A 14,687-nucleotide genomic window follows, 5' to 3' on the forward strand; every position below is an offset into this window, starting at 1 on the left:
TTCTCAAAAATTCAATACATCCGGGTAACCGGCACCCTGTTTATGAGACAGAACAGTCCTAGCCCCTTCTGCTACGTTTACTTTCTAAGTCCTTACGTTTACTTTCTAAGGCAGCCTTTAGGATTAGAATCAAAGTCAGATGTCCATCAGAAGCAACAGGGAAACAATGTTCCAATTTTCCGACCCAAAGACCAGAAAGAGAGGTTTTAAGGCTCAAGAGGTGCATTTTAAAAAATTATCTTTATTTGGGTTTCTGATTCAGCACATGTATCAAAGACTAATCAACATAAAGAAGTAAATAAGACATTAATTGGAAGTCTTACATCTCTCTAAACTCTGACCAAGAATGTCAAGATTGCCACTATTACCAGAACTCCAACCTAGTCAAGTTGTAAACAAGCTACCATGAACATACAGTGTGCACGGAGATGCAGAGGCAAAGACATGCTAGCACTTGGCTCTCCTCTCTTCCTTGTTGATGTCTTTCCACTTGACAGGCCACTTTTGCTTTCCATGCTGAGTTCCAAATAAAGTCCAACGGCTCAGGGTCGACCTGATCCAAACCTCTTCCAGAGGAATGCATTCTTTTAAACTGATGTGCCTGCAACTTTGTTTTTGCCAAGATGAAGTTCAGATCAAGATGTACGCTACAATCTCGATGACGGTGCAGACCAAGTCAAGAAGTGAAGTTGAGCAGTAACCCGAGTTAAGGCATGAATGCACACATACACGCACACACACAGCGCCCACGCTATCCTGAACATAGGCTTCCTCCCACTGCCTCGTGAGAGGCACCCAGGGCCTGGCCGTTAACCAGGATGCCAAGCATTCTGGAAAATGCTCCCCATAGTGTCATGCTAACAGCTGTGTGTGTGTTTAAGAAAAAGGTAGAAAAGAGAAAACAAGAAACCAGAAATGAAAAACCTAAAAACCCCTTAATCTCACAATGGCTCTCGAGCATGGAACTCGCATAGCAGCGTCAATGGCTGGCTCTTTAATAAATTTGGAAATCAAAGGTTGTTTTTACTATGTATTTCTTTGGTAGTTACCACTACAAAGTTTTCAGTGTTGGTTACCTATAAGACAAGTACTAGACAGAAGATCAAGTTACATAGAAACGATTCTTCCGTACTGGTAAGATAAAAAGATTGCGCGCTCTCGAAGCACAAGTTACTACGCTTTTTCTTGCCTTATTGGGCTTCCTCTATAAGCAAGGCTTCGTGCAGGAGAAGTTCATGTCTACCTAACAGAGGGCGATACATAGTCTATTTTCCTACAATTGAACAGTTAACAAAAATTCACATTATCAATGATCTCTGGTCAAATCAGTTAGAAGCCAATTACCAAGGGACAGCAGCATTCGGTGCCAAAGCCACATTCTGGTCACACACTCATCCCATGGTTGTGCTATCTCAGGAGCTCAGAATTTAAAACTCCTTTCAATTAACAAGGAGCAAGTTAAATTAAATCTTCCAATACTTCCACCATCTGCCAAATTTCTAGAGTTCTGTCCAGAATGCCAGCACGCTTGATGAGAGAAAGCAGTTCAGAGCCCAGAGGTGTCAGGTATTAGAGAAGTTAATTTGGTTTCATATAAAAGGCATGGTAATCTGGCAACAGAGTACTTATCCTATTAGCAGCACAGTGGTAGCCAAGGGTCTCTGTCCACAAGACAAGGTAAGGAAGCTCCTAGAAGCTCCTGGTGCGCCCGCCTGCCCTCGGGCCAGGTCCTGACTGGACAGAGGCCTTCAGGGAATCACTCCAGGGTGCCCCTGGGCACGTGGGCCACAGGACTGGCAGGAACCATATTCAGCCCCCACCGAGAAGCACCCGTGGTAAGTCAGGGGACTCCTGCCTCCATGGGCTGGGGGTCTGAATCTGATGGGTCCCTGGCACGTGTACTGCCCGTGCATTGACGGGTGGCACCCGGGGTCAGAAACCACTTGAGAAGGACCTGAAACAGCATAGATTCTAAAGAGTAGTGTTTGTTCTATCAATTCTGAATGTCTGCAGGGAGAGGCAACTCATTTATGTTGACAAAGTGCTGTCTGAAGGAGCTGTGTTTTATTTTGAAATGAAATGACGAGTCTGCGGGAACCAGCACTCCATTTCTGCAAAGTCTGAAAGTCAAGAACCTGTTTCTAAAAGGCATTTGTCAGCAACGGTTTGCTCACGCCAAGTGCTTTTTCATTCACCATACGGCAATGTGGCGACTTTTGTGCTTTCGGGAGGTAACACTATTGGCAGGAAGCGAAGGGAAGCTTGTTACATTATGGACATTCTCGGCTGTGTGCAAGCCACTATCCAACAGCACTGAATTCTATCAGCTCGCGACAGAGTCTTGTAAACATAGACCGTACTTCTCCTATGAAAAAAACCAAGAACTGTACCATGAAGGCAAAATGGGTTTGCCTCCTCTCAGAATTCCTCGGAATGGCAATGTACCAGGAGGGGCAACGGGCTGTTGGTGAGGTCCCTGGGTTTGCCAGGACCCCGTCTGATCAAATTAAAAACCTAAAGCCTCGATAATGAAAGGCCAAACTTCTTCCCCTTGAGAACTGTACTATGATTATGTATATTACATACAGATTATAAATAAAATTTAGATCGACCAATTGGGGAGTTAGGGGTGGAAGCAGGAAGAGGTGAAAAATCCTATTGTTGCTTTTACTCTCAAGTTCTTAAAATGCTAGTCAAACACTATTTTCCGACAAGACTTGCTTCATTCTGTAATTTTTAAATATGCATTCGAAGGCAAAAACGGAAGTTTCTATACTGTACACTATCAAATATCTACAATGTCACGGTTCCTTATTTTTAGGAGTGTGTTCAATAAAGAGCTAGCTATTAGAGATGGGTGTCACAAAACATGGACTCTTAGAAATTACTGATAAATTAATTTTCAGTTCTCTGATTATATCCAACAGATACACATTCTCATCATAAAATATACATTCTCTAGTAAGTTATTTTCGTCCACAGCATATATAAATATGCAAACACAGGTGGTAAAAATCACTTTACTACCAAAGTACAAAACAGTTACTGCTGAAAAGCAAAAATAAAGATGTTGCAAGTATTAAGAAAAGAGTGACTCACAGTGTTCCACTTCCAAGTGAAACCAAACGATTTATTTGTGCTAAATGAATGGAAATGATGTATTCAGAGTATACTTGTTTGTACACCGCACTTGCTGATACTGGGCAGCACGAGCGCTCGGGCTAAGGGGCTCCTTTCCGTTCACCTCTGGTCTTTTCTGCCAAGCAATAAAGGATTCTGTGGCCATTAGGCCATGATATTCCTATAACGTTCATTTCAAATAGTACTTTCTAATAGTATTTTGCACCTTTAAAATATTTGTTCAAACTCTATCTTAGGGGAACATGAAGAATGGAAAGGGGAAAATAGCTGTTTTTGTTACAATCACGTTGCTTTCTGCAGCAGATATCAAAGAGTGTGTTCTAATCCACCATCAAAACCACTGGTGGGCAGGACAACATTTACTGATTCGTGTTGGAGGGCCCGTCTGGGTAGGTTAACACTAAAGATAAGGAATCACACCTTAATATACACTAATTATCCATCCCACGTGTATGTGGAAAAGGTACAGCCATGTGACCCATTACTTTTAGTCTGTTTCACAAGAGACATGGATGTTGACAGATACTGAAAGTAACCTATAAAAAGTGTATCTATAGAAAGCTCTATTAAAGAGTATATTGTCTTGGGCACTGACGCATCTAACTTTCCATTCTACACCGAAAGCTAGATTTTCAAAGGTCTGAATTGTAGTGCTGAATTATTGGTATGTTTGGTAAACACCATTATAATGGGGATGGGGAGGAGAGGTAACAGCTCAGTAATTTTCTGCAAATTCATGAAAAAAAAATATAAAAAAGATATCCCTTTTTATTTTACAAACCTAAAAGCCAGGAAAATGAAGCTCTGGGGCCAAGCAAAAATTGCACACTGCTGCTGAATTACCAAATATTGAATAGCAAATGTTCCAGCCAGGGAATGGACGTACATGTAGATTCAAGTAAAACACTGATGGAAAAAGTCGTCTGTTTAGTGTTGTAGACCCACAACACTGGCTGCGTTTCCGACAAACACTTACAACACAATTAATAGTGAAGCCTAGATAACCTCAGTGCAAATCAGTCAGATCCAAAAATGCCAGGGGAGGAAGCCTTTGGCGTTGAGTAGACGGCTCCGCTGTACGAGTCCCAACATGAGATGCGGACTAAGCACATGCATTAAGGCTGGGAGGAGGGGTGCGCCGGGTGTTGCGAAGGGGCGGGCTGCGAGGTGGCTGCTGACGGGGCCGCGGGCTGCATGGGGGGCGGAGGTGGAGGCGGAGGGGGCTGGACCGGGGTCTGTGTGTTGGGAGACGGAGGCGGTGTGGGCCGCTTGAATTTGTCAGGACTGTTGCTTCTCCGTGGTGAAGGCCTCTGTAGACGGGACAGAAGAGCAGGTCAGTCTGGGTCCAGACGGCTCATTTCTAACAGCCTGATAAGCCGGGGGCGGTGAGAAAGGGGAGCGACAGAGACAAGAAACTAGCGAGCTCCTTGTCTACCCCTATTGGTTTCTGAACTACTAATGAAAACTTACACAAGGTGGAGTTTGCACCTACACCTTTGGAAAAGCCATGCAAGATTACCCCGAAATGTGCACTGACCAAACTAGTGGACTTGGCCCTTTGATGGGACAGTCCTAGAATTAAGAAATAGCTGTCTCATCCTCTACTCTAATCTTTTCTGTCCACTGTATGTCCCGAGGTTCCTTCCACCACTCAGGTAAGTTGTCAACATCCTGAAAGATGTAGCTCAACCAAACGTGTCTTTTACATAAAATCCAGCAAACCAACAAAACCCAGAATCTGGATACCTCCTGCTTTCGTAGAATAAGAGGCTTCTTTTAAGGATTCCGTTATCAGAAATACCCTCACTTCTCTCCTGTTCTCAAACCCATGTTAGCTACATTTCTAACTGTTCTATTAGTCAACCTACTAACCAGCTCTAAAGAAAAAACTCCCGAGTGAAATCTGAACCAAACACACTTAAGGCTCCTTCTAATTCCAGGAGAGAAAATTTGGAGTGAAACCAGAAATGAGGCTAGTCTCAAGAAGAATACTGAGGATCAGTGAACTGTGAAGATGCGGACAATAAATATTTTAGACATTGTGGCAACCAGCAATGATTCGTTATGGCAAAGAGCTGGCCGGGGTTTAATTAAGGCACTGGCCAGAGTTCAAATTACATTTCACAAAGCGTCATTTTTCACAGAAAGTGAAGCTGAAGTTTTGTCTCCTGGGAAGGATTTTAGTTTCTAAACCAGAATTTGGTATCAAATTGAAGGAAGTCTCTATAGTTTGAAGGTGAACTAATGGTGGGAGGGAGAAGAAAGGGCAAGGTCTAAGGGCATCACCCCTGGTCTCTTGAGGAGGAGCTGCTGCCACCACCGACAGAGTCAAGTGTGGCTTCCTCCCCTCTGGATACTTACTGTGATGCCATGGGATGCTCCCATATGCTGCACATGAAGACCCGGGGAATTGTAGTAAGACATTCCGGCTCTAGTCAGTGAAGTTGGTGGCGTGAAACCAACTGTGTGACTTGCGTATGATAGACCTGAAATATAACCATGACAAGTATGATGTCAAACTCCATTCTCTGGTGTCTCCAACCATCCAGAAGACTTTAAAATGCAGAAGTTCTCAGTCACCAACAAAAATGAACACAGATAAGACTGGTGAGCTCACCAAATGGTCTCCTGGATAAAAGGGGATATAAAAGTCAAGTCCTAGAACAGAACAGAGAGCCCAGAAATAGGTCCACACATAAACAGTCAAGTAATCTTCAACAAAGGTGCCAAGAATACATAATGGGGAAAGGGCAGCCTCTTCAACAAACAGTACTGAGAAAAGTGGATATCCACATGCAAAAGAATGTGGACCCCTGTCTTATACCCTATGCAGAATCAACTCAAATGGATTAAAGACTCAAATGTAAGACCTACAACTATAAGCTCTTAGAAGAAAACACAGAGGAAAAGTTTCATGACATTGGTCTTAGCAATGATTTTTCAGATGTGACACCAAATGCACAGTCCACAAGGGAAATAATCAACAAACACATAACCCAGGGAATATGAAAAAATATTTACAAACTATACATCAGATAAGGGATTAGTATTCAAAATATATAAGGAACTCCTCCTACAGTTCAGTAACAAATAAATAACCCAATTAAAAAGTGGGCAAAGGACTTGAACAGACATCTCTCCAAAGACCTACAAATAGTCAACAGGAGTAAGAAAAGATGCTCAACATCATGCAACATAATCCAAAATAGACAAGATGTATAAACCACCTAAATTGAACTCAACACCCAAAAAACCCCCCAAAAAATCCAAAAAAGGGCAGAAGACATGAACAGACATTTTTCCAAAGAAGACATAGAAATGGGGCGCCTGGGTGGCTCAGTGGGTTAAAGCCTCTGCCTTTGGCTCAGGTCATGGTTCCAGGGTCCTGGGATCGAGGCCCGCATCGGGCTCTCTGCTCAGCAGGGAGCCTGCTTCCTCCTCTCTCTCTACTTGTGATCTCTCTGTCAAATAAATAAATAAAATCTTTAAAAAAAAAAAAAAAGACATACAAATGGCCAGCAGACACATGAAAAAAAGCTCAACATCACTCGGAATCAGGGAGATAAAAATCAAAACTACAATGAGATACCACCCCACACTGGTCAGAATGGCTAAAACCGACAACTCAGGAAACAATGGACGTTGGCGAGAATATGGAGAAAGGAGAACCCTCTAACACTGTTCCTGGAAATGCAAACTGGGAATGTACTCTGGAAAACAGTATGGAGGTTCCTCAAGAAGTTAAAAATAGAGCTACATTACGACCCAGCAACCGCACTACCAGGTATTCATCCAACAGATACAAACATGGTGATTTGAAGGCGCACAGGCACCCAAATGTTCATAACACCATTATCAACAGTAGTCCAACTATGGAAAGAGCCCAGATGTCCATCAACAAATGAATAAATAAAAAGATGTGGTACACACACATACACACAAATATTACTAAGCCATCAAAAAGAAAGAAATCTTGCCTTTTGCAACAATATGGATGGAACTAGAGGTTATCATGCTAAGTGAAATAAATCAGTCCACAAAAGACAAATAACCATGATTTCATGCATATGTGGAATATGAGAAACAAAGCGGATGAACATAGGGGAAGGGAAGGAAAAATAAGACAAAAACAAGAGAGGGAGACAAAGCATAAGAGACTCTAACTATAGGAAACAAATTGAGGGCTGCTGGAGAAGAGGTGAGTGGGGGGATGGGAAAACAGGGATTAAGGAGGGCACTTGAAGTAATGAGCACAGTTCTTTAAGCTATTAAGGATACTTTTCTTTTGGCTTCCATGGCTGAAACATGCAGCCACCAAGCCTAGCTTTATGTGTCATGTCCCAGAATTTGTCTGTGTCCTCAACATCTAAAGTCAAGAATTTATTTCATTTCTTGATTTGACTATCAAATAGTGCTTTCTATTTGGCATGTTTCCATTTCAATTGTGGATGTGGGGTTCCCATTTACAAAATGAAGGTTTGGAGAAAGTCTAAGTCCAACTAAGTGGCTGTGTTTGTTTTGACCACAAGCACTTCATTCAGCTGGAGGAGGAAAGAGGTTTTATTAATACAGCTCTGATGAATACAACCCTAATTCTGTTTCTTATGAAAGTGATGAAATTTAAGAGAAAGGGTATGAAAGTGGATTCTTATCCCAAGACAGAGAAGTTCATGATAATAAAAAAAGATGCAGCCTATTTTGTATTACAAGGTTAACTATTGGTATGTTAAACATGAATCAAGAATCTTCAAAGACTCCTTACTGTCTACCTAAACTGAAGAAAAAAAAAAATTCTCTTCTCTGACTATTATAAAGGCCTCTGCACTTGGCTCCAAACTATCTCTTATACTGTAGGTCAGTGGTTCTCAACACACAGTATCAAAGCCCTCACTCAGGCCCAAATCAAATGATATCAGAATCTATGGGAACAGGGCCTCAGGGCAGCCCATGGTAAGAACCATAGTGACCCCTACCACTCTTGATCCTGACCTCTACACTTCACTTCATACCATGCCCTTTGCCTGGGGTGGCTTCTCTGTACTTTCTCCCCTGTCAATCAGGACCTCAATCAGCCTCTGAAGAGGCAAACAGCCTAGACCGTAGAGCCGACGGCCATATTAGCTCTAGTTCTGTGACTTGGCACTGAGTGACAGTGGACTTCAGATCCATCAACTGTAAAATGAGATTACTGAAGTGGCCTCACAAGGTTGCTGTGGGGATGAAATGAGTAAATGTCACAAAATGCTCAGAGTGCCTGGCCAACGATGGCCTCATTAAGCTTTGGCTCATGAAGCCCCTTTACGGCCGATCTCAAAAGTGCTCTAAGCTGGTAGCTCTCTCTCTTCTTTGAATCTCTTCTTAAACTATTGAGATTTTTTTTTCAATTACAACTTTTCATTTTGAAACCATTCACCACTCGCATGAAATTGCAAACACACTACAGGTTCCACCAAAGAGTTCTTCCAGAAGCACAGCACAGTGTCAACCCCAGGAGACTGACATAGGTCCCCAACTAGTGACGAAGGCACAGGCTCAAGGTGGACTTCACCAGTGTTTACTGCACTGTTCCCATGTGCACGTGTGTACACAGCCCAAAGTAATCTGATCACATGGGTAGATTCGAGTAACTCTCATCACAACCAGCCGCAAAACTGCTCCATCACCACACACAAAAAAAGAACCCCTGAGTCAGTCCTTCCATGTGTCACACCTTCCCTCTCACCCTGTGCCCCAGCAATGACTGACCCATTCCCTGTCACTATAATGTTGTCACTTTGAGAATGTTCTAGAATTGAAATAGTACAGTATATAACCCTCCATGGAGTGGATGTCCTGCAATTCGGCTATTTCATCTTCTGCATGAAATTATTACACTTGGCCTTGCAAAGTTTCTTAAAAAGAGTCTCTTGTATTTTCCCTCCCAGCCCCTTCCCCAGGCCCTATGGTTGATGATAAGCTCTTAGAGGCCAGACCGTATCTTAGTACTTTTTGTTTTCCCTTAAGTTCTAATCATCATGCATCTGACCCTCTGGCCCACAAACACAATACAGGATGAGAATCCAAAAATACCTTGGTTGAAAATGCCAAATCCCAAACACCAGTCCACTAATAAATCAAGTAGTACGGTTCTTCGAAGCTATTGCTACAATAAATTTCTCTTGCTCTCATAGAGAAAGGCATTAACTAAAGTGAAAATGGTAAGACTTGTTCTGCTGTCCACAAGCTCAAGGCTGCAATTTTAAAAGATGGTTAATGAAAAGCAATTCATGACAAAAACCACTCAGCAAAATGAAGCAAGTACAAAAGTGTATAATCTGGTATGAAACCAACTATCTAAAGGAACATTGCAGGAGGAGCGGGTAGGAAAATGAGGCATCTGGAAACACTAAAATATTACCACTACCTTTGGATAGGAGGATTCTGGATGACTTTATTTCTGCTTCTACCCTTCTGACTGTCCCCAAATTCTCTTTGTATCTTTTTGCCAGTGAAAAAAAAATATAGAGCCAAACTAAAGACAGATACATTTTCTTCCTTTTAAGAGTTTTTATTTTAGATTATAATTTTAAGGTATTTTAGTTCTGTAAGTTACACCTAAGACCATGGTCTTTGCAAAACTTTAACTATAGACACAATTTCCTCTTTAAATCTCCCTAATCCAGCTCTGTCCCAATGACTCCATCAGCACCGCTCTTGCAAGGTCAGCGGTGCTTCTGAGCTGTGGGCTGTGACAACCATTCTCCAGCCCTCATTGTACTTGACCCTGGAGAGCCTTGGACAAAGCTGACTCTCCTCTGGGTAAAAGGCGTTGTCTTAACTTCAATGAGATCATATTCCGATTTTCCTTCCACTTCTCGGTCACCTTCGCCAGGTTTTCTTCCTGTACTTGACCTCCAAATATCGCAGGTGCTTCGGGATCAGACAGGAGGGCTTTGCTCTGCTCCCTTTATCTACTAGGACGAGGTGATGTCTCACCTATTTCTGTGGTTTTCTTCAAAAATAAACTTTTAATTTTAGAATATTGTTAGGTTTACAGAAAAGTGGCAAAAGTAATAAAGAGGGTTCCTGTATGGCCCACGGTCAGATTCCCTTATTATTAACATCTTATGAGAGTATAATACATTTGTCGCAATTAATAAACCGAGGGGCGCCTGGGTGGCTCAGTTGGGTAAGCATCTGCCTTCGGTTCAGGTCATGATCTGGGATCCTGGGGTCGAGTTCCCCATTGGGCTCCCTGCTCAGTGGGGAGCCTGCTTCTCCCTCTGCCTGTCACTCCCCCTGCTTGTGCTCTCTCTCTCTGACAAATAAATAAAATCGTAAAAAAAAAAAAAAAAAAAAAAAGAAGAAAACAACTAATAAACCAATACTGATACGTTATTATTAACTCAGGTCCAAACTTCTCTGGATTTCCTGAAGTCTTACCTAATGTCCCTTTTTGTTCCAGGATCCCATTTGGATGCCACTTACTATTTCATCATCAGGCCTCCTTAGGTACCTCTTGGCTGAGGCAGTTCCTCATTTTTTTTCTTGTTTCTGACGAGCTTATCACAGTTGGGGTGTATCAGTCAGGTTTTCTGCAGACAGACTATCCCTCAATTGCGATCTGTCTGACGTTTCCACATGGTTAGGCAGGGTTATGGGTTTTTTGGAAGAAGTCCACAGAGGCGAAGTGCCATTTTCATCACACTGAGGGTACGTGCTACTGACAGGGCTCCCCATTGTTGACGTGGACCCTGATGGCCTGGCTGAGGCGGTGTCTGTCAATTTCCTCCATTGTAAAGTTACTCTTTTAACCCTTTTCTACACTTCTCTTTGGAAGGAAGACCCCATGTCCTCCCACACTGACAGAATGAGGGGTTATTTCTACTTCCTTGAGAGCAGAGTATCCACGTAAGTTCTCTGGAATTCTTTCAAAGGAGAGATCTGTCTCTTCTCCCTTGTTTATTTATTCCATCATTTACTTATATTCATATGAACTCACGGATATTTATTTTTTGTTTGGGTTATAATCTAACATGACATCATTTCTTCTGTTGCTCAGATTGTTCCAGCTTTGGCCTTTGGGAGCTCTTTTGGTTGGCACCTCTGTGCAAGACACCCGTGTCTCTCTTGCATCCCTTCATCTTGCTGTTTTCTTAGCAACGCCTTACCCTGCAACATCCCCAGATTTCCCAGGCTCATCCTGTCCCCTGCCTGCACTGTGCCCTAGAAACAGCCATTTCTCCAAAGAGTTCCCAGTTCTCTTCACTGGAGAAGGGAATTAGAAACCAAGATCTGGGCAGTGGGTACACTCGGATGTGGCTAGTGGGGTGCAGACCCTTTTTCGAACTTCATTTTTCCACATCTGTGATTTGGGCACATCAAAATAGGCTAATTGGAAGTATTAGCATCAAAATATGCTAATAGGCTGCTTAGAACAACGGACAACCTGAAAGGTAACTGTTGACAAGTAACTCTCTCCTTGTGTGTAATCCACACACATAAGTCCACACATTATTAAGAGGAGGATCTTTGATAAGTTCTTGGAAATATGTCTTTCAATTCAACTGAAGGAGAACTTAAAGTATTTCAACAACTTGATGAAATGCAAGACTGCCAATGTTAATCAGAAACGGCAAGGGAAGGAATGAGCCAAAATGATTAAAATGGAAATGAAAACTATATATATAATATATATACACACACAACATAATTCCACTAAGAAAGTGATTAGATATTCTTAATACTGAGCACTTCTTCCAATAAAAACTGAATTGAAAAGCAAATTTGAAAATTCAGGTTTTGCTCATGTACTATGTATAGGACTACAAGGGACTAGATTAGGAGTAATTCTGCTGCCAAATAAGAGATAAAATCTACTTTGATGATATTATAGAACTTAAAATAAGACACAAATGTTCTTCTCACTTAGGCTGGCTGAAAGAAAAAAAAAAAGAATCTAGGTGTTACTTATTTCTTAGTTTAAGGAAAAGCAAACAGGTTGTCTAACAGGCAAGTCCCCGATACAGGGACAGGGACAGTGAGAGTTCAAATTATGTACACAGAGTAAGATATTTTTGTAGAATACCTGTAACAATAGAAGTTAATATTCCCAACCAGGGTCTGACTCTTGCTTTTTCTCTATTCAAAGACCTTAACGTTAGACTTAATGAATTGGAAAACAGATGCCTCTAAGGACCTCTTTAGGGTTAGAGAAATCAAACAGAAGGCTAAATAAATTATACTGAATATGAATCAGTACCATCATCTCCATATTGCTTCTTCCTAATGCATGCCTTCCTTTACATCAATAATTCAGAAGGCCAAGAAGACCTTTATCATGATAATGGACCCTGAGTGCTATTTGGGGGAAACTGAGGCAGCAGGGAAAAGTAGCTTTCAGAGAGATGTAAAGACCACCAGAGAACAGGAGACACAGATGTAAGAGCATCCTTGGGGCAAGAACAAGGGGAGATCATGTACTGATCCAGGATATGAAGCCCTTTCGGTTTGCAAACAGCTCCTCTTTACCCTGCCTGAACTGGACAGAAGTTGCCCTGCTTTGTGCTGGGCTCTTTTGATTTCTCCTCTTAGAAAAAAAGAAAGAAAGGTCATAGCAGCATAGCACCGGGCAGGAGCCTAACCTCAGTGTGTCTGTGGCAACGTGCACTGCTGCGGCATTTCCCCTTGGCCCCCTGAAGGGTCTTCCGTACTTTCCACAGTTCCAACAGCCCAAATGAGAGGGTCTCCAACACGCAGCTGTTCTACTCTCCCAAACCACAGAGCCTTTTCTGCCGCCATCCCTCCAAGCAGGCACCTTGCTTTATTCTGCTGTGAAACTCTCTCTCACACACAGACACACTCACTCTCCCTCTCTCGCCAGCTCTGTTTAAAATCTGTTTACCAGCAAGCACAAGAAACTCAGGCTTGTCCCTTCAGTCACAAGATGCGATCCTTTGGCTCGCTACCTTTTCTTTTCCTCCCTCCACTCTGCTCGCCAGCCCCTGCTTCCTCTTTCTTCCTTGCTGGATCATTTACTTGCCCTCCTGGCCTGAAAGCCCCATGCTGCGCTGGTTCTGAGCCAGAGACCCTGAGGGGGAGGGAGCTTTCAGGGTCAGATGAAGACAAGCACGCCTTTGAGGGAAAGGCTTGAAGACCAAAGCCAGATGCAGGAGCAAAGCCAAAAGCGAGGCCAGCTCCTTCTTGCGGGGCCTGCCTACTAGGCCCCAGTCCTGCTCACCAGTAACCAGGAATGTCAGGGGGCAGCTTGTGCTGCAAAGAACCCAAGCCTGGGAAGCAATAACCGGTCCACCTTGCCACTTCCTGGACCTGTGACCAGAGTCACTGAACTTCTGAATCACTGCTTCCTCAGTGGGGAAGATGATGCCTACGTTAATATTCTGACGGCAAAAATGAAAAGATGTATGTAAAACATAATAACAGAACCCACAGCAGATGGGTTACGATCCATCTTAGACATCTGTCCAAGGCTTTGTCAATCCACTGGAACTTAAAATCAGTCAAAGACGGTCTTTTTTAAAAAGAATCTTTGGAGTTAAATTCCTTTTCAACAACAACAAAAAATTTAAAAACACCAGCTGGCACTGTAACATTTATGCCTAAAAATTTCAGGCTAAAACTCAGGCTTGATGGTGATTTGTTTTTGATGTTTCTGAAAAACACATGACTGTTCTTCCTCTGCTTACAAGATTTTTATATGCTAAAAGGGAACATATTTGGGGAGGCTTATTAAATGTACCAGAGATCACTCAGAGGGAAACTGAGACCGTGTACTCACCGGGTGATATGGGCCTGCTTGAACTCGGAGACGGTGTGTAAGGGATCGGGCTGGACACAGTGCGAGGTCTTAATCCTTGGGCAGACATCTCGTTAAAATACCTAAGAGGAAAGGGGGGAAGTATCAGAATTGTGTGCATTTCAATAGCTCTTAAGGGAGCTCCTATGAGGTATGTTCGGGGTTCAAATCTTAAGGTCAAACCCCAGGGTATTTGGAGAGTGATACTATAAGCTAGGAGACAAGTATAAAGCAGACTCCGGGGTCACAAAGTTCCACTGCTTGGTAAGCCCCTCTCCCCAGGGGTACAGGTTAGGGAAATCTGGAATGTCCTAGCTCCAGGGGGAGGCCTCCTAACAGAACTGTGTCATATGACAGAGAGGGCTGGGCTTTTCTTTATCACACGACAGCTATGTAGAAATCTACCTCCACTGTGCCGAAGATTAGACACATCCATGTTTTGATGGCTATATTTAAATTGTTATTTGAGCCGCAAACCCACTCAAGCCCTCTAAGATTTATGTCATCAAATTAAAGTGTACAGGTAATGGGAAAAAATAAATTAATTAAAGAATTAAAAACAAATCCCAAAAATTAAAAATTAAAGCTTAAAGGTCACAGTATTCCCGCAAACTGGAAGTCAATTATTTACGAGGTAAGCCTTGCTTAGCAAACAGCCACACACGAGAACAGTCAAAGACCCAGCTCCCCACACCTACGGGAGTCGCACTTGGCCACGCCATGCTGGCTCGGACTTCTTCCTGGACGTGGA

General features: G+C 42.7%; 1 protein-coding gene across 1 annotated transcript in view; it reads right to left on the bottom strand.

The window, feature by feature from the left end:
• Positions 1-221: 221 nt before the first annotated feature.
• The window catches only part of CCDC6 (coiled-coil domain containing 6), a 105,584-nt gene continuing 91,118 nt past the window's right edge, over positions 222-14,687 (bottom strand). Inside the window, exons 7-9 of the mRNA XM_047701566.1 lie at positions 13,919-14,019; positions 5,503-5,627; positions 222-4,451 (exon numbers count right to left, since the gene is read on the bottom strand). Coding sequence (XP_047557522.1) covers positions 4,257-4,451; positions 5,503-5,627; positions 13,919-14,019 — 421 coding nt within the window. The 3' untranslated portion in view covers positions 222-4,256. The remainder of the gene's footprint in view (positions 4,452-5,502; positions 5,628-13,918; positions 14,020-14,687) is intronic.

This window comes from Lutra lutra, chromosome 14, assembly GCF_902655055.1.
Source record: "Lutra lutra chromosome 14, mLutLut1.2, whole genome shotgun sequence".
Lineage (NCBI taxonomy): Eukaryota > Metazoa > Chordata > Mammalia > Carnivora > Mustelidae > Lutra > Lutra lutra.